We start from the raw sequence: 25,078 nt of genomic DNA on the forward strand, positions 1-25,078 counted from the left end.
TTCCTTCCTTCCTTCCTTCCTTCCTTCCTTCCTTCCTTCCTTCCTTCCTTCCTTCCTTCCTTCCTTCCTTCCTTCCTTCCTTCCTTCCTTCCTTCCTTCCTTCCTTCCTTCCTTCCTTCCTTCCTTCCTTCCTTCCTTCCTTCCTTCCTTCCTTCCTTCCTTCCTTCCTTCCTTCCTTCCTTCCTTCCTTCCTTCCTTCCTTCCTTCCTTCCTTCCTTCCTTCCTTCCTTCCTTCCTTCCTTCCTTCCTTCCTTCCTTCCTTCCTTCCTTCCTTCCTTCCTTCCTTCCTTCCTTCCTTCCTTCCTTCCTTCCTTCCTTCCTTCCTTCCTTCCTTCCTTCCTTCCTTCCTTCCTTCCTTCCTTCCTTCCTTCCTTCCTTCCTTCCTTCCTTCCTTCCTTCCTTCCTTCCTTCCTTCCTTCCTTCCTTCCTTCCTTCCTTCCTTCCTTCCTTCCTTCCTTCCTTCCTTCCTTCCTTCCTTCCTTCCTTCCTTCCTTCCTTCCTTCCTTCCTTCCTTCCTTCCTTCCTTCCTTCCTTCCTTCCTTCCTTCCTTCCTTCCTTCCTTCCTTCCTTCCTTCCTTCCTTCCTTCCTTCCTTCCTTCCTTCCTTCCTTCCTTCCTTCCTTCCTTCCTTCCCACACTAAAGAAAATGACATATTCCCAATTTCTGAGAGCACACAGAAAGCCATTATTCCAAACTCTTCTGCATGTGCCCAATCCTACCAGCTTTTGGGGCACTTCTCACTTGCAGGCTGTCTTAGAGGTCTCTGCTAGGCTGTCATCCTTAAAGAACCAATTGCTGGTACATGTTCAGGTGTACATCTCATCACTTAATATGTGTATAGGAAGATAACAGGTAGCAAGGTGGAGATGAATTGTAATTCATCCATACGAATTGTTATAGCATCCAAGACACTATATGTGAAACAGGTTCTGCAGTCACTGCTCCAAGATTCTGCAACTGTAATACTTTACATCAGAGAGACAAGAGGACAGGGTGTCTGCCCCGTGCAGGCAGAATTAGACTTGACAAAGTATTCTTTTTAAGTACATGTTTTAATCAATTTATAATCAAGATTGCTCCTAACTATAACCTGCTCAAATATAAAATGCACTGAAATCCCTGATAAGGACTCTCCTGCCTTTAGTACATTATAGTACACCTTTCAGCTAGCTGCTCTGTCTGACATTAAAGCAGTTAACTAGCCCAAACAATTAAGTTCCTTTATTTATTGGAAATCCTCCTTGCTCAGTCAATTTTACTCTGCACAACTAGAAGTCATCTGAAATCTCTCAGCTTTCATGTAAAGACATGGCTTAGTCTCTGTGCATCCAAATACACAATTAAGCAGACACAGTATAAATGCTTTCACTGGTACCAACAGCAACTGGATCAAACTAGTAAATAAAGAAGTGTCCTGAACATTACAGTGCTCAGCCCTCCCTGGCTAAGTCTTCTGTTTCCCAGATGGCAGGGTTTACATTTGAGATGCACCCTCCACCTTCCACACCAGCACTGCTGAAGGCAAAAGAATGCCATAGGCACTTAGGCAACAAGAGTTGTGTGTCTCCTCTTTGTCAAACACCGGGGATTTCTATAGAGCCCTCAGCACTTGCTCTTTTCTCATTGTTTGTGCTTTTCTCAGAGAATTGCTGGTATTTTTAACAGAAGGAACATCACATTGCAAGAAAACTGACAAAGGAACTCAGCAGTGAGTGTAGAATTTTTCTAGAAGGGATTTTTACCCCATCATCACAATTTTCAAGCCAGTCTTAAGTATCTCAGAAGACACTAATAAAAAAGGCTTCCTCGTGGCTGAGCAGGATCCCTAAACACATGGCTTATCTGTGTGAAGTACAAGGTCACATTCATTAGACAGAAGGATGAGAAAAGGCTTTTAAAGTCCAGGAAACGTGCTCAGAGACTATTAACGCTAATTAAAACAATCAGAGATTTCCCAGGCTTAAAAAGCTCTCACTTACTGTCATTGAAGAGGGCTTCTGCTCTTTTTGTCTCCATATCTGAAACAAACAAACAGTCAGGGTAAGGCCAGGGCAGCACAGACAAGTTTCCCATGTGCATGGTCATCCCACCCAACAGCTATTTGAGTACAGGGCACTGCAGGAGGTATGGCTGAAGGGGGCTGCTAGAGAAACCAGTGTAGTTCATATGTGGTCATATTCTTGTGCTGGCTATAGCACTTCTCTCTGCAGTGCTGCTTGCTGTTCTCCAGCCAGCCAGTATCCTCTGAGGACCAGGCACAGGGTCTCCCCCATCCTGCTGGACCCTGATGCTTCTGGAGGGGAGTACAGACAACACAAGTCCTGTGTTACTCAAGATCCACAATTTTGTTGGAGAGAAATGTTTACAGTGGAAAGCTTTTAAATTCCTTTTTTTGTAAAAAATCAGCTGGCCGCATTTTACACTAGAGTGAGGGCCAGAGGAAATCTGGTACTCACTCTGTTGCCCTCTTTTGAGATCAAAAGGCACTGACCACTGCAGAAATGCCAGCTTACAATAGCAGTGGCTCATTCCTATCTTATTGAGCAACAGGGTGTCTGGTACACTATTAATACTAAAAGAGACAGTTAATAGCAATTTATTACATGGCACAGCAAGTTCTAGCAATACATTCCCTTTTCCAATATGTATGTGGTATGTTTATGGACGATACAGTAAGCTCATGCTGACAACATCAAATGTTGGCTCAAGGTATAAGTCCTTTCCCCTTGTTCCAGAATACTATTTTTACTAGAGCTACCATTTTAGTTACCAGCGGTAAAAAAAAAAAAAAAAAAAAAAAAGAATACAGTTTTTATATTACATAGTGATTCTTGTAGAGCACCCACAACTTCATATTTGGCAGCTGGACAGCCTTTCTCAGCAGATCTTTGTCCTTACCCTCTTACTTAATTCCTCTTTCCTCTTTGTAGCTACACAGAGCAACATCCTAGTTTTGATCCAAAACCACACCAAGCCCGGAGGGGTCTCATTTGAATGCAAAGGGCTCTGGCTCATACTTGTCGCTTATTGTGCTTGTATCACTTGTGTTTTGCTTGTGGGTTTGACACTCCTCCTGATATGCAGGGTGTGTTGCATGTTTGCAGTCCACCATTACTAGACATGTATTCATTCATTTCTTAATATGACATTAAGCAGATTACTATAGAAAAAGGAGGCAAACAGAACTCCAGTACATGTACAGCTTGACTGCGGAGAATGTCATAGAGCAAAAGCAGTGCTAGGGATACTGTATGTGCATGAAGCTGCTGCTTTATTTTGTAAGAATGGGAGATGAGTTATACTTGGACATTTATATAGTAAAACAGCCTTATTCACTATTAACAGGAATGTTCACATAATAAAGCTAAATAAATTTTACTGGTGACAAGAACTTGTGAGGTCCCCTTTCAGTAAAAATGCTCAGTTGTACTTTCTCAGTTCCTATGAATAAGGGAGGAAAACTGTATTGAGTTTGCATGGCAAGGTTTTGGTAGCAGCGGGGCTACAGAGGTGGCTTCTGTGAAGCTGAGAAGCTGCTAGAAGCTTTCTTATGTCCAACAGAGCCAATGTCAGCTGGCTCCAAGGCAGACCCACCACTGGCCAAGGTCAAGCCCATCAGCGATGGTGGTAGCGCCTCTGGGGTAATCTATAAAAAGAGGATAAAACCCTGCACAATGGCAACTGCAGCCAGAAAGAGGAGTGAGACTATGTGAGAGAAACAACTCTGCAAACACCAAGGTGAGTGAAGAAGGAGGGGGAGGTGCTGGAGCAGATTCCCCTGCAGCCCGTGGTGCAGCCCCTGGTGATGCAGGCTGTGCCCCTCAGCCCGTGGAGGTCCATGGTAGAGCAGATCTCCACCTGCAGCCTGTGGAGGACCTCCCGCTGGAGCAGGTGGGTGCCCGGAGGAGGCTGTGACCCCGTGGGAAGCCCACGCTGGAGCAGGCTCCTGGCAGGATCTGAACCCATGGAGAGAGGAGCCCAGGCTGGAGCAGGTTTGCTGGCAGGACTTGTGACCCCGTGAAGGACCCACACTGGAGCTGTCTGTGCCTGAAGGACAGTTTGTGAAGAATTGCAGCCCACAGGAAGGACTCATACTGGAGAAATTAATGGAGGACTATCTCCTGTGGGAGGGACTCCACACTGGAGCAGGGTAAGAGTGTGTGAGGAGGAAGGAGCCACAGAGACAATGTGTGATGAACTGACTGCAAACCCCCATCCCCTGCACCACTGGGGAAGGGCAAATAGAGAAATCAGGAGTGAAGTTGAGCCTGGGAAGAAGGGAGGGGTGGGGGGAAGATGTTTTAAGATTTTATTTCTTGTGATCCTACTCTGATTTGATTGGTAATAAACTCAATTTTTCTCCAAGTCGAGTCTGCTTTGCTCATGACGGTAATTGCTAAGTGATCTCTCCTCATGAGCCTTTTGTTATATTTTCTCTCCCCTGTCCAGCTGAGGAGGGGGAGTGATAGAGCAGCTTTAGTGGGCACCTGTCATCCAGCCAGGGTAAACCCACCACAGTCCTTTTTGGTACCTAATGTGTGGCACAAGAAATTTGAAATAAGGATATTAATTGGAAGAGGTAATAAGCAAAACTTACTGGACTGAACAATGTTAGAGAGTGGAATAACTGTAGGGAATTTTCAGTTGTTGCAGTTGTGGTGAAGGGACAAGGGGTGGACTGTATGTAAATTGTCCATGTGTGTTCAGTGGTGCGATGATGTTTTGATTGTGGTGGGGGGAATTGTTTTTTGTTGATGGGGTTGAAGTTTGTAAAGACTATATGATGAATGTGAATTTTAATGATAATTCTTAAATATGTGATTCACAGAGGGCTGAAATGTACAGGTACTTCTGCATTTCAGGAATGTCAGTTGTTTTCTGTGAATTTTCATGGATAATATTGTTGGTTGTTGACAAGATCCCTTACATCAAAGTGTAATAACAACAGAAAGTAAAAGGCTAGGCCAACAGAGGGATTCAGCAGCGATGTAAACACTACTGTTTGGTTCATTTCAATGTGAATTAAAAAAAAATAGGTGCTGAGCTGTGCTAAGGATTTGGCTACTTGACCTATATGTTTATATTGGCAAGAAATGCTTTGAAAAATCTGGCCCTACTTGCTTATTTCAACCGTGAGGAGCATCCAGTGTTTCCCTAGAAATTCATACAACCTTCAGAACTAGCTCATCATTTGGGAATATTTTATAGCTGTAAATGGGTAAGAAACCAACAAATGTAATCAAAATGAAAGAGCACCTTTTGCCTTCAAGAGCAATATTGATAATAATGTTGTTTTAGCTTCTCTCTGGGTGGAGAGACATTTACCTCATAATACCTAATTATAAAGCCTGCAGTCAATTATTAACACTTACATTATGTTGCAAAGCTCATCGAGAAGACAAAAGGAGCAACCAGCTTGTTCAAGCTCAGTGCCGGAAGCAATTCAGCTGGCATGTTCTCACTGCACTGAGTTTTGCTGTGAGTCACACAGCTGTTCAGCAAGGCACCTGTCTATATCTCTGTTTGCCTTTTTATGAGGCACCTCAAAAAATGTACAAACCTCATGTGGGCAAAATTTTACCCACTGCTTCCAGTTGGACCAACTTGTGTGTAGTTGGAGAAACAAGTCTTACACACACACACACACACACACACTGCAAGTTTTAAATAGGGTGTTTGTACAGCTTTGAATTTTAGCATATTTTATAATATATCAGGACTATGCAGCTGGTGTACTCTCCCACTCACCCACTGCTGAAGGAAAAAGGCCACTGACACCCGTCAATAAATTCAATGCTGTATTCACCAGGGCAGGGGCACTGCTTTTCTTTAGAGATCTGTCAGATACAGTGCTGTGACCATGTATCCCACACTGGGAGCTGGAACACAAGTACTGAAGAAAACACCACAGCAAGGGAGAAAACAGAGTAAAGGCAGATTTTAAGAGGAGAAAGCAGGTCTGTCTGGCAACAGACCCAGGAACTCATTGTGCGGATCAGGAGAGGTGAAATTAAGGGCACAATACCCAGGCCTCAAAACCAAGATCCCAAATGCTGAGCACATGTATATGTTTGGAAACCTTAACTGACACTATTTTCAGATAAACCGATCCCACAGTAGATCCCTTCAAAAGCAGGGAGCACTTTGGGTTGGTTACATGACACTGCTGAAAATCAGGTTGCCTTCATTTGTTACTAGCTTGACATTTTTGGCCTGGTCAACAGCATAGCTGCTCGCATTGTGCCAGCCAACATGTTGCAAGCCCTGCCTTGAAGCAATCACTTGTAAGGCACGAGAGACAATTTTGCTGCCCTGCTCATTTACTAGTTGCCCTAGTTGCTTGCACTACCAAGAAAAAGCATCAATTAGTAACAATTAAAGTGTCATATCTTGTCCCAACCATATACAGCTGCAAAAATAGTTGTTTGTGCCACATTTAGGAAAACAGTATTCAGGCTTCCACTGTAAACAAGAACAAGTTCAACTTGAACATGCATTGCCTGCCTACAAAATGAAGCTCGCTATTTAATTAAAGCTTGCCTAACTTAAAAGAAAAAATCCTACTATTTAAATTAAAATTTAAAAGACAGCAATCTATTGAAATGTGGCTTAAAGAGGGCTCTGTTCTCCAACTGGACAAAAAATTTTGTTACTACAGATATTTTGTATATTTAGTAAACACAATAACCTTAAACCACTTAAATTATTGGTCTTAATTTCCTACTAATGAGAGTAGTGACTTGAAATTACTATTTAAGATTAATATCTTATCAGTCAATAACTTCTTTTTATTCCTCAACATATGCGTTTGAGCAAACATGGAAAGAAAAGGAGAGTAAGCAACAGCAGGAAGCATCTTTATTTTGGTAATTGTTTATATGGCAGTTAAGGCCAGGATTTCTAAGGAGGTCCAGTGCCCAAAGACCATGGATCCATTTGGCAGCCATCTAAATGTCTGCAGTTTCATAGTTAACTTCAGAGTGAATGTGACCACTTATCTCTGGCGGATTCAGAGATTCCTACAGAAAAATGTGCTTGCTTTCCCACATCTTTAAGTAGTATCAATGTCACTGTATCAGAAGAATTAATCTTGTGTTCACTGCCTCATTTCATTTTAGACATAGAGATCAGTGCTTATATTAAAAGGAAGATAACAGGCAGAACACTCAGTGACATAAACGGAGCCAGCATTATACTGAAGTAGTTAAAACAAGGCCAGCAAATATATTGTTAGGGGATATTATACATTTTCAGTGTGGAAAGGGCTAGAGATGGATGCAAAATTAAATATGAGAAATCTGATTTAAAAATCTGATCCAGCTTTACCCAGTTACGTAATTTTTCACAGATGTTGATTCCCAAAAGAAACTTTTCTTTAAACGTTTCCACTCATGATTTTCTATATTTCATAATATAACTTCTAGCTTCAAAGGCAAACTGTGTGTTCCATCCTCTATTATGTTAAGTTCTCACATCTTGCTTGTGTAAGTTGTTCAACAGAGTGCATCTGTCCTGCAGTGCGGATAGAGACAGGGATAACAGCTCAACCCTAATACTCTTTAATTATTTTAAAGACCATGAAGGCCCAGTACTGGGGTGAAATGAGAGTGAGAGCAGTGAGCAGCAAATTCAGTCATGTTACCAAAAACTGTACCCAAAAGGAAATGCAGGAGTTCCTTGAAAGATGGAAAAACATGAGCTTTGGGCTCAGCAGGAAAGTCATGCTCTTGTGTGGTTACATAGTGCACACAACCTAAAACTTCTCCCCGCTTATCTTCGAATATTCTCTGCACTCCCTCAACAGAAATTACCTCCCTAGAGTTATGTACCCTTGTAGAAGCAGCAAAACATGGTTTAGATACAGGTGATGTGATTCTCATTCCTTCAGTGAGGGAAGAGTGACCCGGTAGAGACAAGACAAAGGTTTTGTACCTCTAACTGTCCCTGTCACCCAGCCCTTCCCTCCCTACTTATTGTACACTGGACCCATCCTCACATCCATGACTCCCCCATCCCTGCCATCACATCTTAATTCTGTCCATGAAGACAAGCAGAGGTCCACACCTCACAGCATACTTTAAACAAAACCACCTGGCTGTCCTGCAGCCGGAGGAAGGATCTGTATGGGGAACTACGTATCAGTTCTGAGGGTGTGTCCCAGCTGATACAGTTTTTAGCATTATTGTTTTTCCTGGCCTACACTCATGCCTGGCTTCAATCAAGGTCCCACTACAGTAGGGGCAGCCCAAATCACTTGCAACCTCTGCAGGCAAGGCAGAGAAAGGAAAAAACAATAACTGAGGGAGGAAATTAATTAAATCAGCTCTAATCAATTAATTATCCAGGTCCCCTAAGAAGTTAGGCCTGGGTGATTTCCTGCTTAATTCCTTCAATCACAAGCATGTCCTTCCAAAATACTAATTTTAAAATACATTTCAGTCCCTCCCATTTCAGTCAGCTTCTCTAGATTGTTGCAAACACTGAAATGTACCACCTTGTGCCAGAGTAATGGCATCAAAGTAGGGGAATATCAGATCTCCACTGTATTTCCCAATGTATGGATGCATGTCCTGTTCCACTCCCCCAAGCTGCTGCTGTGGCTAGTAAAGTACAAAAAACAGGCTGCTACATACATTGTTTGAGATGAAACATTCCGCAATCATCCAGGTCAGACACTCATCTGCATGCCTTCCAAAGAAGGCTTGATAAAGTACTGAGAGTCTATCTCCTAGGTTCTGTACTTGGTAATGAGCTTTAGCAAGCCCCAGATGCCAGATAAATAGAAATAATAACAGTTGACTTGTTGATCAAAACTAATTCATGACTCATTGTTCATGGTCAAAACCCTTGGCTGTGCAACAGGCGGGCATACTTCCTACTCACTTTGAGCAGTGCCAGTGATCTTGCAACAAGTTTCTCTCTGACATCAGAAGGACATTCCCAAAAATACATTTTGGGAGACTTCCAACCTACCTGACAAAGGGAAATAGTCTGGCAAGCTGCTCTAGGCTTTGCTTAACAAGGATCCAAGCTGTGACCTGACACTACTTCTAAGCAAGAAACCCTGGGGAAAAAAATGCAGCCTTGTAGGAGATCTCTTTAGTGCCAGAACTATACAGAGGACAAACTGCAACACCTTCTCCTGTCAGTGGTAGTGGAAAAGCAAGTCCTAACGTGGGTGTTTCCAAGTCACCCGACTTTGATATCTCATTTTGCTGGCCCTTGCACTGCTGTTCAGAGAAGACAGGACTTAGCTTGCTTGATTCTTCACTGAAAAATATTTAGGCTCCCAGTGGGGTTTGTACACGAGTGCAGACATCTCTATCACCTCTGATTTTTTATCAAAGCTATAATGGATGTCTAGAGATACCGTTGTCCTGGACAAGGGAACTATGAAGTCTAGCTAAATAAGAAAGCAGGGACTTCGGTAATAAAGCATCTGAAGACATAAATGTATTTTTGCAGCTCTGTGTAAAGAACATTTACTGTTTAGTGATGGTACAAAACAGAGACAATATTATTTTGTTTTCCTTTAAGATTTGCACACTTGTTATTTTTTCAATTTTTTATTATACTGCTGCTCTGAACTGCAGCTGAAGATCCCAAGTGTGGCATCCAATTTGCAGGAGTTTGTTGCAGCTGATCCCCAAAGCAAGTACTTTTGAGTGAATTGCAAGTTGAGACATGGTGATGAACAACAAGATGATTAGATCCTGGGAGGAAGACTTAAGGATATTCTCCTTATCAGACCCTCCTAGCATGCAAAGTAAATAACTGCCTGACATGGTTAGCTATGCTTAGCTAAACTAAGCTACATATTATAGCCCCCAAATTAGAATATTTTGATAAGGTGATTACAATGAACAGGTTAATGATTTTTCTACAAGTCATTATGAAAATGTTCTGAGATTGCCTCAACATAAACAAGGATTTCAGTTGGCAAAACCATCAAAGCTACAGTGAAACAAAATCTAGAAAGGTGCTGCAGAGCATGGAAAAAATCTAGGGCTTCTTAGCTTTCCTTGGTTTAAAAACTAATGTTGGACAGGATACTTCAGGAGGGGAGAGAAGTGAGAAATGAAAAACCATGATCCCTCTCTGGACTTCCAGGATCTGTTGAAAATTGTCACTTCTCCCAGGTGTGAGGAAGAAGATAATCTTTATAAATTGAGACCTGCATCTCCTGTAAGCACATCTATACTCTTCACTTGACTCAACTTGGTTTTCTTAAACAGCAGCACCAATAGAGGCTTGTCTAAGACTCATAACACTGATGAAATCCTATTGGCAAAGAAAGATCCAAATGGAACCTTTTACTGACGTCTCCTAGAAATGGCAAAGTATTGTTTATGTTCCTTTGTTCACGTGTAATGGTTGCATAATACTAGTCCTGTAGTGAGTAGACTTACGCAGTCAGTGTTTTATGGTTAGGCAGGGAGAGCCAAGAAAAGCAATACAAAGTTTATCATACAACTTTATCAAAGTAACACAGAGATGCCATCTTCTACTGAGACCAAATATTTAATGAAAACATTGTGATTCAATTATGTCAGCTAATTTTTTTAACTAGCAACAATTGCATTACTGTAAGAACCCTGGTGTAGTTCAAGGTCAACTAAAACAGAGTTTTGAGTCACTTCCCACATTTACCAGACTGAATAAAAGCTAGACAGAAAACTTCATGAGAAGATTACAGTCCTTTTCTAACAAGCATTTTTGTGCTCCTTCCAATTTTATCCTTTGTGTGAGGAACCACATCAAACTGAAGCTTCAAAATTCACCAAATCATGACCTCTCTTTAAAAAACAAACAAACAAACAAACAAACCCCCAAAAGCTCTTTGAAACTCTCTAGATGATGCCCACATACTATTTCTCTCTGTGAGAAATTACACGTGTGCTTTGCTGAACAGGAACTACTGGCACAGAAACAGCACTGCAGAGTAATGGTGATCTTTGCCCAAAGGGATGTCACCCATCATACTGAGCCATTCCAATAGGGAAGACTAGCTCACCCATCAAGAAAAAATGGGGGGGGGTGACAGCTCATATTTGAGTTTCACTGCATTGCTGCAACGCAGTGTGCCCAGTTCAAGCACCAAGAGGTTGCTCCTGGTCATTTCTAAGTGGGAAGAAGTCTGTAACCATCCAGCATGGAATCTGGCCCAGGCTTCTCGTTCTTTCAACACAGCAGATCTCAGCTGGTTTAAGTAGTCCAGTGTGGAAAAGCAAGCAGCAAGTAACCACCCCTGTGCTGTACTGTGACCCTTGTGCTAGGACTAAGTAAAAGATCTGCCAAAACACATTGATCAAGTATCTGCCCCTTCCTTCCAACTAGCAACTCATTCTTGAAAAGTCTGACACCCAGAAAAAATGCTGACTATATATAACTGAAGCCAAGTCAGAGACAAGAGTCTGAGCCTGCAGAAAAATATCAGAAGTGTAGAAGGGGAAGGAAACCCTGTCAAAAAGACAGTGGTGTTAATTTTCACATCCTGCAGATGCAGGTCTGCTTTGCAAAGAAGTGGCTAGAATCTCAGCTGAGAAATCACATAGATAAGAACATTTTCCCTTTCTTTTCCTGTCCCCTGGGGAATTTGCAAGGATTTTGATCCTCTCACCAAATATAATTTTTTCAGTGCACTGGCTGTTTCCCCACTGTCATCCAAGCATAGTTTCTGCACTTGCAGGCTCCTCAGAGAAGCAAAGACCTAGGGAGCATGTTTGTGTTGCTGTGTACTGAAGCACTGTGGTAAGACTCCTACTCTTTACCCTGATAGTAGCATAAGGTTGGTGCTGCAGTTTGGAGAGAGGCTAAGGCTATACTGAGAGGCCACAAAGCAACTCTCCTGTTTATCCATATTTAGGATATATTTACAAGACCTAGGTGGTTTTGTTCTAACTTAATAGGCAGGAAGGACTGTCATTCAGACTTAGTAACAGCTGTCATCAGAAGGGAAAAATCAAGTCTCATCAATGAGAAAAGGGCAAGAACTACCTTTAAAAGATGTATATACTCACTTGAGATGGTAGAAGATCTGACATTTATTCGCAGAGGCCCTGTGTATTTTTTCAGGCCTCTCCGTAAGATCCTTTCAACTCTTTCTCGCAATGCTTCTCTAGAATCCGTGGAGGAGAACCAGAATGTAAGCAAAGCCTCTGCCATCACACCATCAGTATCTGGGCTACAAACCAACAAAACACAGTTTGGTTAACTTCAGCCCATTTCCACATTTCTTAGTTTTTATCTTAGCTCCTCTAGCAATGGCAATGTAGCATAAAGTATTAGATACATTTCTGTACATTTTGTATATTTTTGAGAGGAGGAATTGCCAAAAGAAATCCAAGCAAATGCTGAATGGTCACACGTGTCTTAGGTTAGAAGAAGGCATGATGCTTTCTGTGAACAAATGGCAAGACCAATGTTATACTGAAGTCTAAAAAACAGTCACTGACTATGTGCTGAGGACACAAGAGCAGGTAGGAATTAACTGATGTGATTTCAATGAAGAGCTGGATACACAGCACTTCAGAAACGTCAGGTAAATGGCTAATGGTATCTAGACAGACCTTTCCAGGGCTCTGTACATACACAGAGTAAAAATTTCCAATCATCATCATCACAAAGGTACTTGAGCAAAGGGCAGAGACCACACAACCCCATTCCACCACTGCAACTGCTTGGGAGAATGTGACTAATAACCTCATGTTATGCAACAACAAATGAAACTCAGTAGCATATCCACAATCTCTTTATCACAATCCAAGAGATGGACCATGAAAGGAGGCTTTCACATCCCACTGAAAAGTACAAGTGGCACCCACACCGGGACACTCAATTCCACAGCTTTGTTGTAAGATCAGAGGAAAGAAAAGGAAGAAAAATGTTTTAACAGACTGAATTCACCTGGTAGATGTTATTTATTTTTCCTTAAAGCATCAGATACTGCAAGAGATGAATGCTAGACTACAAATACCAAAGTGTCTAATCTGGCACAGTAAATCTTGCTCTGTGCTGCAGATGGCCTATCCTTGGTCATTACACAGTGAAGATAAAAGTGTCCACTGAGAACCTTCTCTCCTGTGCCTCCTCCTGCCCGAGACGAGAAGCAATGACACAACCCACAACAGGTGGAATCACAATTACTTTGTACAGGGCAAGCTAAAAGCAGGTTGCTCTGTCTTAAGCACCATTCTGATAGAAAAGGAAAAGAGAAGATCCTCCAGTTATGTCTCACTATTTTTGAAATTTGTAGTTACATGAAGGAAAAATCAGAAAATTAAAACCAGAAGGCAAGTAGCTTACAGAGAAGTCATGCGATCAGTTTATGATCTTCGAAAGGAACATGCACCATAATGAAACAGACATTCCTGCTATCATCAGTGAAGGGCAAATAAAAGGCCATGTGTTATGAGCGCACCAAGGCATGCCGAGCATGCTCGTAGCTGACCAGAAAGACACATTGCTTCCCCCAAGGATCTCATAATTGAGACTGAGTAGCTATACGTGAACTTTCCAACAGGCTGTTTTTTCCCTTTGTGCCAACTTCAGCATGATTGCCACTCAGTTTATTTTCCAGATATTATCTGATCCAACTGTGGGTGTTGCTCTGCATTTCTGATCTGTTCTCTCACCTCTTTCCCCGCTCCTCTTCCTGTGCTGTGCCATGCTGGAATTACTGTATCAACTCTTGCAAGCATACCACACCTCACGAAACTCTCAGGTAAGTACAGCCTGCCTTGAATCACTCACTGCATAGCTAAGGTCCAGAGCCAAAGACACCTAATCAAGATTTGGTTTGTCTGTTTCGGTGAGCAGTGGGCATTATTACTAAAGCATTGCTTACACTGAGCCAAAAATATGCACAGTACTTTCCAAGCAAATTCACAACGATCCTGCTTAAATGAGCTTGCAGTTTGAGCACTTAGAGGCATAAAGCTTGTATATATGAAATAGCAAACAAGCTCTTGCACATACAAGTCTTGCATCCAACACAGCAAACGTCACAGCAAATACCTCAGCCTGTCCTTGGGAATAAGAAGTAATGAAAAATATTACTTCTCCCTACAGATTGGCCTCTCAGATCCTTAAATCACCTTGTCTACACTTACAACACTCTAGTTGGTATTAAATATTCCTAAAGCTACATTCAAATAATGACTTGTGTGATTTGCCTAACTGGGGGTTAAGCTAAGGTAGACCAGGAGGCAGGATTTCACAAACCACAGAACAAGGATAAATACATTCACAAGAATGAGATCTTGAGTCTCATTAGCCTTGAAGCTTTAGACATTCAAGGTTTGCTTGCAAGGCAATGGGCACTGTTAGTCAGGAACAAGACCTTAGCATTACAATAGACAGTTCCATAAAAAGGTTCCTTTCAGCACTCACCAGGAGTCAAAAAAATCAAACCAAACATTAGGTATTATTGGCAAATGAACAAAGAGTAAAAGAAAAACAAAACAAACCCACATTGTTCAAGGATAATCCCAACCATGGATCTGACCCCTTCATCTCAAAAAGCAGGGACAGCAGACCTGAAAGTGTGCTAGGAAAGAGCAGGGTGACAAGGAACAGTTCCTGCAAAGAATGACTGACCAGGCTGGGACTTTTAACTCAAAGAAAGAGTAGAGCTCATGGGGTACAGGAGAGAAAAGGGATATGATGGGAGTGTCCGATACCACTAATTGCATGGAGAGAAGGGATAGAGATCGACTTTTCATCACCTCTTCCAGCACAAGAACTAATAGGGCCATTGAATGATCCAAAGAAGGTGGCTCTTCACAAGTAATTCCTTACTAAAGGAGCACACATTTCAAGAGTCCAGGGGAGACTGGACAAGTCCTTGGAGAATAACTCCACTGGGGGCTGCTAAACAAACCACAACCACTTCAGGAAATCCCAAGTGGTAAATAGCTAGAGGTAGGGAGCATACCAAGAAGCAGTTATCATATTTGCCTGCTGTGCTGCTACTGTTCCCTAGGCACCTACTTACACCCGTTCTTTGAGATGCAACAGTGACAACTGAGACCCTCTGAACCAGCATAACCATGCTTGGGTTCTACTTGACAAGCCCAGCACAGTAACATGACAAAAAATGTTTTGAAAATGTTTTTTATTTTTAGATAGCTCCAGTTATATCTGCTTTATGAGCTAAAACTTTCTCAAGTTCTGAACACAAATTTGTATAGAATTCAGACTGAAGTTTATCTTCTGCATCAAGATCCAAAGGAGGGCATGGTTCAGAATAAGATTACACTCAGTTGAGGATTATGCTTTGGTTTTACATAAAATACACTTTACTGTATCAGATTAAATGGCCCTCTAACTGGGCTTGGTGTACATTTCATTTTATCTCAGTGGCATGCATTTATTGTAATCTCACATACCTCACTCTGATTAAGCGTGAACGGATGTATTTTTTCCTTAAAATGGAATTGTAAAATGTCTTGTCGATCTGTTGAAAAAAGAAAAATATAAGATAACAACAAAAAAGGAGGGAAATGCACATACTGCTGGAAGCAGCATTCGGAAAGCAGCATTCAGTTATAAACTCATAGTTTACAGAACCAGAAAAATTAATCCAGCCCAGCCTGTAGGTAATTATTTGCCATAGACCTTTCCTAACTCTTCCCCATTTGGCCTAAGGTACATCATAAAAAGTTACCCCATTTTTCTAAATATCCTATGACTACATTAATGTGCCATTACAGTGCTGTCCTATCCACTCCCAGGCATACTGAGAGATATTTATAAACATCCTTGAAATACACTGCTGCAATCTGCCAAGGCACAGCCTCCTGAAGATGGTCTACAGAAAGGATAAAGCATGCTGTGCTCTGCACTGAGCTTCTCTTACTGGGGTCCTTTCTGATACAGCACTTATCCTTAGTCCTATAGAAATGTATAGCAAAACTACCAGTGATCTCAAATTATAACCCCCAAAACCCCTTGTGATTTGCCACATGCTAGGGTAATTCTCATCAGATATCAGAAATCTAGGACTCATAAGGAATCAGTCCCCAAATGACATCTTTGCAGGTGCCTGCTTAACCACATCCTGCTTTAGGCTGAACATTGTCTCAAGAATGTGTGATCAGTCTGAGACAGCACAGTGTGATACAACATGGCATGAAATTCTGCCAGGAATGGCTCAGAATGACTGAAGTATTGAACTATTGAGAAATAGCGAAGTCACTAGTGAGTTATGCAGTTCCTCCTATCAGCAAGACACAGTAATTCAAATGTATCCTGTAAACATCAAATGCATTACAGGACAAACTATGTAAAAATGCTTTAGAAAACCATGCAAAGCTGTCTGTCTTGGTAGTTTTTAGCCCACAAATGCTGTCTGATTTAGCCAAGTCTCCAGATTTTCTATCTTCCAAAGGAAAGAAATAAGTACTGGTTCTCAAACCTCTAGTATGTTGAAATCTTTCAGATAAAATCTGGGGGTGCTTCCACCCAAAGAACACAAAGCCCCTCTTTCCAGCCTTGGTTGTCATAAGTTGAAGCCTCATGTCATTACACAGTGATACTGAAGCAGAATAATTTAAAGATGAAAATTGCGCATTTTATTATTTTAAGGTGATTTTAAGCAGACATTTGTAAGGCAAAAAAGAAAAGCTCTTAATGGTCATGCATTGAGCTGATATTTTATCTTGCTGTTACTGGCCATTATCTGGATTTACTTCAGCATTTGGAACAGACAAAATTCCATAGAAAAAAATATATATCAACTGCAACAAGCTACTGTATATATGCAGAATGCTCTTGTCACTTAGCAGATTGCCAGCTGATACCACTGCATTTTATGAGGCATACAGTTAGAAATCAAGAATAAAGTGTTTTGTTTCTCTGCAGCCTGTCCCACCACCACGACCCTCTTGGTTACTGGAAGTATTTGCCCTCAGACAAAAAGTTTGTAGGGTTTGGGGTTTTTTGTTGGTTTTTTTTGTTTTTGTTTTTTTTAAATTATAATGTTTGCTTATTTCTGTTACGGTGTTAGCTGCTTCACTGATGATTGTGTAAGCAGAAGCATGTAGTTAATCAGCACTACCAGTTTTGTGGCACGCAATGGCATGTGCTGCACTGCCTCTGAGAACTTTTGAGATCTTTGGGGCAGGGACTTTGCAGAGTGCTTCGCAAACAAAAGAGAGTCTTGAGCTGGATTGAGGTACACATCAAGATTCTACATTGCTAAACAGTGAAGTGAAAGCAGGCTGACTTTAAGCTTGGGACTAAAGAGGGAAGAAGCCACAACCCCTTGCAAGGGAGGGTTAAGTCAATATGACATTCCTGAATCCTTTATCTCATCTTGGCAACTGTGTTTTCAAGCTATCTGTACTGTCTCATCTTAGAGACTGCAAGTGTTTTTGCTACACATTCCACCTGCATTTCTGCAGCAGATCCAGGGGTCCTTACTTCTATCACCCATCCTCTTGTGTATCTTTGCTACAGCTTGAACAGCTCACATGATTGTGGGTTTTGTACTCCCGGCATGTTCAGCTTTCTCCCTTTCTCCTCACCCTGGACCACTTCCTCAACATTCTATATAGTCTGATCAAGAACACCATGTGCTGCAGGAAATACAAAGATTTCCAGTGGCATCTGACAAAATACAATTACACACAGTGCTTTTTACAAAAAGAATCTGAGTCCAAATGCAACTGAACTATCAGCAACAGACATGGTTTTCAGAAAATTCAATCCAAAAGGGATGTTAGTTATTTTTATGGAGAGAACAGGAAGCATGTGATTCAAAATGATATCAAAATTACTGGATTTGTGTTACTTCCATTCTCTTTCACAATATCATATCTGAATGAGAAAGTAGACACTTTTCCTGTTACATACTGTCACTAGCTTTCCTCTCCTTAAGAACTGCCTTAGTACTGTATCACCAATAGATGAAAAAACATCTGATGTCATTTTTTACCAGATGATCACTGGTTTTGTTTCCAGTGATCCTTGCAGGGCCTTTAATACCTTCAAACTCGACCTGATATTTTTTACTTCTGTAATCTGCTGTATCTTATCAGGAAAGACGTGCTAGCCAAACCTCTGCACTGTGGCCCCTATCTCTCACCTGCTGATGAATTCATTTGACATATATGATTCTGTCCTAAATCTCCTCTTTCTTCAACAATGATTTTGGTAACTTGAATTATGAACATTAATCTTTATATTCAGACAGAGTTTACATTAGAGGAAAAGATGTAGCAAGATGCCTTCAGACAATAACTTTCAAAGATTAATGTTCTGTCTCATGTTTTGACTGTTCATCTTCTGGCAAAGCCTTTCACACCCATATCAAACAGAAAACATATCTCTCCAGCCTGCATATAGCTTGCTTTCCAGCTTGAGTCACAACCCTGAAAGCAAAAGGCAACTAGAACTTTGGTAATTTAGTGGGACCTAAAAGATGTTTAGAAGAAGCATCTACACTCACTTTAAACATTTTGCTTTGATTATAGCCACTCAAAAGTGACACTGTCATCACCAGATCCCTTAAACTCACCACTGATTAAGTGCATCTCACTTGTTTTCCTGGCCCCTGTCTAGCAACTGCTCAGTGGTGACAGGCGCTGCTGCAAGCAAGGTCTGTAAGTATTCTTAACCATGTGCCAAGTCCTGCTCTTTTCAAGTGAGCAGCATTTTGCTGACAGCCTTTATTTTAGCATTTGTCTAAACAAGTTAATGTTTGCTGGCTAGTTTAGTTTAATGTTGTCTGGTATTTCCTCAGTTTAATTTCATATCCTCTATCCTTTTGACAAAACTTCTCTCCATGCAATTTTTTAAGACAAACTGGACTTCCCTCCTGAACACTGGTCCATCTATGCCAACACAATAACTAATAGTGGCTAGTACCAAAGATGTAAAAAGAGGGCAAAACATTCCCATCTGAACAAACTCAGCCACAAAGGAAACTCTTCCTTGTTCCCTGCAGCCAGAAGTTGCTTTACACCTTGATGAACAGACTTGTTTTTCTATCCTATCTTGAATAACTCTGGATCTCATCATTACCCTTTTTCTCATGTCACACCATGGCCAACCCTATGAAGCCTGCTATCAACCTATTCAAATCTTCATGATTTCAGTCACCCAATATTCCCTGCCTCCCTAGGACCCAAAACCCCTCAAGCTCTGGAAGTAGGTCACATGCAACAGGTATCCTGGCCCTCCAGTGTAGGATGGGCTGACATGAGCAGGGCTTGCCCAGATATGTAGCTGGGTCTGGAAGTGGTCCAGCAAGGTTGGCTGTGTCAGCCTTTGCTTTCTCCCACCACACACTGCACGCAGGGTACCAAGATTTATCAAAAAAGTTATCTTAAATCTAGTTTGACAGAACTTTTCTCCAGAATATTTGCTGAACCCTCTGAATTACCTGTGTGGGATGTTCAAAAGCATTCAGTAGGTCTGGGAGCACAAGTCCTCTTGTTGCTCAATACTATTGCTCTTTTGCTTGCTGCCAGTTTAGTCCTTCAACAGCTATCCTCATCCTATATTCTTCCTCTTACCTCACTAGCTCTTTAGGGTGTAAAGCCTAGTGACTTTTAAAGCTTTTAACCATGAATATTAATTGGAACGTATCACCTGTTTCAGTGACTCCAGTTTGGTGGCAATCATACATTATGAATTGCTACTAATTGGTTTTGTTAATTCTGTACCTAGCACCCAACTTGCTGGCTGATTTGTATCCAATCTATAGCTCAACCTGCTGAGACCCCCAGAGCTGATCATAATGCAAATCCAGTAGCAGCTCCCCTGAGATCCTGACATATCTCCTGCCCAGGTGACATCTAGAAACAGAGATATCAATTATCACAGTGGCGACAACCCTACAGCCACAGTGCTTGTCTGAGGCAAAGAAAATGGACCTGAAGGAGAGCAAGTGTAAGGATCTATGGGCCTCCAGCAAACTAGATCAGAAACTTTCCCATCAGAAGCTACACACACACACAAAGGCAGCATGTGTCATGGCAGGTAGGAGCAGAGTGATCCCATACATCTGAAAATGGTATCCCAAACTCTTCACAGAGTTTAAACTAACTGGACTGCTAAAGCTGGGAGGTAGGTAAGCACTATCTGACTTTGCACTACTATAAATGAACTCAGCTGGATGGTTCTTGGAGGCGTTGGCTGCAAAATAGAAATAACTGACCTTGTACAGTAGTTCCTAAAAAGATTGGTCTTTCGGATAAAAGAAATTAAGAGGACTAATACATGGGATCACATCAGGATTTAAAGTATCATGCTTATGCCTGGTGCAACCAATTTCAAAGGCATGTAGTGGCATGAGAGTTTCATTACAGCCATGTAATAGTGACAGCTGGAATTAAGGTCACCTAAGTATTCCCATTCCTACTCCCTGCTTTCAATTATCCATAATTAGCTTCCTAAAACTTTCACACTGCCATTGAAATTTTGTCCACGTAGGGAGGAGATTTTCCATCTTTTGGAGAGAAAATCAAGTCTGGAGAGAAAACCATCTGGACCAATATCCAGAGAAGGGATTTTGTGTGTTTTGGTGTTGTTCTTTTTCCCCAAAAAGTATGGTTTTCCCAGGAAACTGCACAGTCTCATTTTTTAAGCAATATTTAGAGGTAAGAAGCTGAAATACAGGAGCAAATAGCTCTTAGGAAAATAATACTTTTATGAAATCTAAGGAATATCCATGGTGATGTATTCAAGTAACAAGCACCCAGACACCATCAGCCACTCAAGTTCAGTACTGAATTTGGGTTCTCCCTTTTGACAACACCATGTTCTAAACAACCACTCTCTTGACCAGGCAGATTTTGATCTCAGTGACAGCAGTTCACATCTTGAATCACTTCATTGATTTAATTACCTGTGAACAATGCAGTAATTCTGGATTGTGGGTCTATAATTAAGATAAGATTCTACCCTTAATCACACACACTATCAATAACTGCCCTTTATTTCATTTTTAATTCCTTTTTCCAGCTCAGAATCACATCCATTTTCCTTATCCACATTTCATAGCTTTTCTTGCCACACACTAAATCTGAATTAGAGTTACTTATCTGGGGGAGGTGGGGGGTGTCTTCCTATGATTTTTCTGGTTTTGTACATTATTAGACCTTCTGCCTTGATGAACCAAGAAAGAAAATGAAAAAGAAAAATCAGCTTGTATACCTATTACTTGGGAAAATTACATTGTATTCATAAGTCAAAGAATCAATGACACTGAAGGATCACTGAATTTAAGTTAGAGAAAAAGTTGGATAGTAGGCACATTGTTGATAACTAACCATTTTATTCTGGAAATTCATGCCATTTAGGTAGAGCACATTGATGGATTGAGATCTTACAGGTGAGGAAAAACACTAAGCTACAGCTTCGTGCACTAAACTGCATCAACTCACACTAGCATTTAAAAGTACTTTGTATTTTCCTCAATATTTTTAGCTGTCTGTGCTACTGTGACCTGTGGAAACAGGAAAAACTGGAAACAAAAGTTAAAGCAAGAATTCATCTCAGTTTTTAGATCAATGCAGTACATGCCTATGCCAGTGGTCTCATTTCAAAAGGAATTTCTGAAGAAAGCATCACGAATGAGATGGCAAGTGCTTTTAGTGAGTAATGTCCTCTCTCAGCATACAGCATTTCACCTATACCTTTAAGGCCACACCTGTGTGTATATATATATATATATATATATACTGACAGTCGAGTGTGTTGTTAGTCTTTAATTCCAGAGCTAAATAAACAAGTCGCCACACTGTCATCTTGGCCACCGTTACAATGCCGTGTTTCCCAACTGGCTGAATTACCGTGGAAAGATGCTTGCTGCTTTGTTTCTAGCCCCAGTTACCCATAGAGGGCACCCTTACTATACCATGTTAGCTCAAGGATAATGCGAGAACGATTCCCTTAAAATAAAGCTTTTAAAGCAGAAGTTGTAAAATGTCCTAAATTTATTTTAGTATTTTTTTCTAAAAATTCTCCTTAATCTTAAAGATTTTTGCATAAATAAAAGATTTTTTTTCCATTTTACAACATTATTTTGCAGAACAAGAAAAATGAGTATTATTAAAATGTCTCTGAAAAGCTTAATTTAAAATGCTTTATTTTTCTGGCTTTTGTACTATAGATGCACTTCTAAATAAAATTTATGTCAGTGAAGAACTAGAAAAAAATTCAATAAAAGTTCCATTCTTTTCACCTCATATCGGTACTAAGCAAGTTCTTGAGGGAGCACATACAGAACCTAGGAATGCTTGGGTTTAAGTAAGGACTTAGGTTTTAAATTTTGGGATCTGTATCTGAGAACGCTACCGAATCTCTTTTGAAACTTATTACAACCAGGAACATTCTTACTCAGTTTGGTCTGGGTCCTGCAAGACTCTAAAAAGCCCCTGGAAAGATTTGACTGCTGCAGCTACAAAATTTCTCTGTCCAATCCATCTTCAATTTTCTTTTCTTTCAGGGGCCGAGAGGGGAAACAAAGTGCTTTATAGGGGCTGTACACATACAGCAAATGAAGTGACATGGTACTTGTAGATACCTGTGCTTTTCAACTTGCTCTAAAAGAGAGTCATGTTAGGCTCCCTTGAACACTCCCTTTTCTTGGGGCATGTTCAATTATCACCTCTAAATTAGTTTCACAGTCTGGTCTCCAGAGCAAATAGTCTTTAGGAGTATTTCAAAAACCTGCTACCTCGGGGATCTGCTCCTACTGAATTAACCTCCCAACCCAAGGACCATAAGGCACTGATAGAGCAAGCCACATGCTTCTGAGCTTTACCTTAACACCCACATGGCAGGTGTGACAAACACACGTGTAGTTTCAGCCAGCTTTGCAGCTAGCTCCTAGCTCTGAAGAGATTTGTACCTCCCTCTCTCTCCCAAATGCACACACACGTTTCTGCTCCCCAGGAAGACTTGAGTCATGTCTGACCCTAAAAAGGCCAAGTGTCATAAAACAGCAGTCTCACCTACTCAACTCACTACTGCCGGTCTTTTCAGCTAGGCTTCCTTTCTTAGCCAGTACTTCAGGCTTTGGCCCTGCAGATGTGACAGCAAACTATTTATAACTCAAATGATACAAGGTACTTCCTGATATCAGGATGACTGCAAGCTTATCACTGGGTATAAAGCAGAGCCTTTCAGTTACAAGCATCCTGTTGAAGGCTAACCCCATGACCAAACAAGATTATCAGGTGTTAAAGCTCTGCTTTCCATGGAAGCACAAGTGTCTATACAGGAGTTAAGGGAGAATAAACACAAAGGAACTCAAGTACTGCAGCAAGGGGGAATAAAACCTGAGTGGGCCAAAGGAACTAAGTGGGTCCTTTTCTGATTACCCATAGGCACTTCAAAAATTCCCTCCTATCTCTGGGGATCTCTTCTCAGATGCTGAAGTGGCTTTAAGGATTTGTCCTTTCAACTCAGTTCCCTGTGTGCACAGAGGAGACATCAGCGCCTGGGGGCTGGGAAAATACGGGAGTGCTTTGTTCGTCATTGAATTGTGCTGAAGCAGCCGAGGATCTGCACCACTGAGGACGCAGAGGACAAAGTGGGCTCCCATTGCACTCCACTGGTGTCCCTTGTGGTGGTGGCCCAGAAAGCAGCTAAGCAGAGACATTGGGTTCAGTGTTTAAGAATTGGGTTGACATAGCGCTGAGAGATATGGTGTGGTTGGGAACTGTCAGTGCTAAGTTAATGGTTGGTCTAGATGATCTTCAAGGTCCTTTCCAACCTTGATGATTCTGTGTGATTCTGTGAACAAGCCCTGTTTGTGAGCCACAAAGCAGCAGAGAACTACTGAGTACCAAATGCTGACAGACCCTGGGATCCTCATTCACCGTAGCAACACCAAGAATAGGAGGGGGGTGTGTGAGGAGGGAGGCACCTGCCTGCCCCACTGCTTCTACCCCCTCATATTGAGAGAAATGTGTTAACAACTTCTAAAATCATCATCTTCCAAGGGAGAAGACTGCCTCCTTCCTTACCAGCTCCAGTACAGGGACTTGTCAATGAGTCCTTAAACCAACTGAGAACTGGCACAGTCATCAGGACTATTCTGCAGCATTTCCATGTGGTATTACAAGTGCCTCTGTAATACCCAGTAGAGACACTATTTCTAAATTAAACCCATACTAATTCAATTCTATTAGACATGAAAAACGTCAAGAGCTTTATTCATTAAAAACTTTCACCAACATCTGTATTTAAGAATACAGAAGATACTCTTATTGCTTGAAGTCATTGAAGCAAGATGTCTGTTTCTAAAAAAGATGTCTTGACACACAATACTGAGTCCCGAGGCAAGAATTACTTGATGAAATTCCATAACTTCCGTAGAAATATTGGGATAGGCAGTAGTTTCCCAGAGAAAGTACCCAGGTATCCTCTTAATACAAGTCCCAACCACTCTGCCAGTTAGTTCTGTGCCAATTTCAGATGATGGAAGGATGGGGGAGAGCCCAGGTGTCTTGCAGATTATGAGGTAAGAGGAGAAATCCATACTAGTCCATTCTGTGGCTCAAGGCACTCACAAAGAGAAAACAAACACCTTGCCTCTCCCTTAGCTGCCCAATTAGCCAAGGAGGGAGCCATGCCACACACATACCTGAGGGAGCATCCATCCACCCAACCCACAGCCTGGCTTACCGTCACATGGGAGCAGAAGAGAGTAGAGGATAATAGACAGGGCATAGCCCCAGAATCAGGGGAGGGTACACAGTCCAATGCAAGAGTCCACAAAGATACATGGACTGGGACATGGAGAAGCAGCCTGACAGCATGTCTGAGAACAGCTCTGACCAGAGAAGGAAACAGTTTGGTCCTAGGTGCCTGAGAAAGGAGAAGGGTGCCATAGCCTGTCCTCAAAGAGGGGAAAGCCCACAGCATCTAGGAGTATCAGAAAGTTATTGTAGTGGTAAAAAGACCAGACAGGTATATTTGCAGGTCACTGGTGGGCAGAATAAAGACTGATGTCCATCGATGAAGTACTCATTTCAAGCCCTCCAGAACGCACACCTCCTTCCCCTGGGCTCAAAGACAACTTTCCACACTGGACACAAAGCGCCTCCATCCTCCTCCCTGA

General features: G+C 41.6%; 1 protein-coding gene across 1 annotated transcript in view; it reads right to left on the minus strand.

The window, feature by feature from the left end:
• LOC113479719 (transmembrane protease serine 11E-like) overlaps positions 1–25,078 on the minus strand; it is a 42,959-nt gene that overhangs the window by 5,772 nt on the left and 12,109 nt on the right. The window contains exons 4-6 of the mRNA XM_026847977.1: positions 15,390–15,457; positions 12,021–12,184; positions 1,980–2,018 (exon numbers count right to left, since the gene is read on the minus strand). Coding sequence (XP_026703778.1) covers positions 1,980–2,018; positions 12,021–12,184; positions 15,390–15,457 — 271 coding nt within the window. The remainder of the gene's footprint in view (positions 1–1,979; positions 2,019–12,020; positions 12,185–15,389; positions 15,458–25,078) is intronic.

This window comes from Athene cunicularia, assembly GCF_003259725.1.
Source record: "Athene cunicularia isolate RWA chromosome 4 unlocalized genomic scaffold, athCun1 chr4_part2, whole genome shotgun sequence".
Classification (NCBI taxonomy): domain Eukaryota; kingdom Metazoa; phylum Chordata; class Aves; order Strigiformes; family Strigidae; genus Athene; species Athene cunicularia.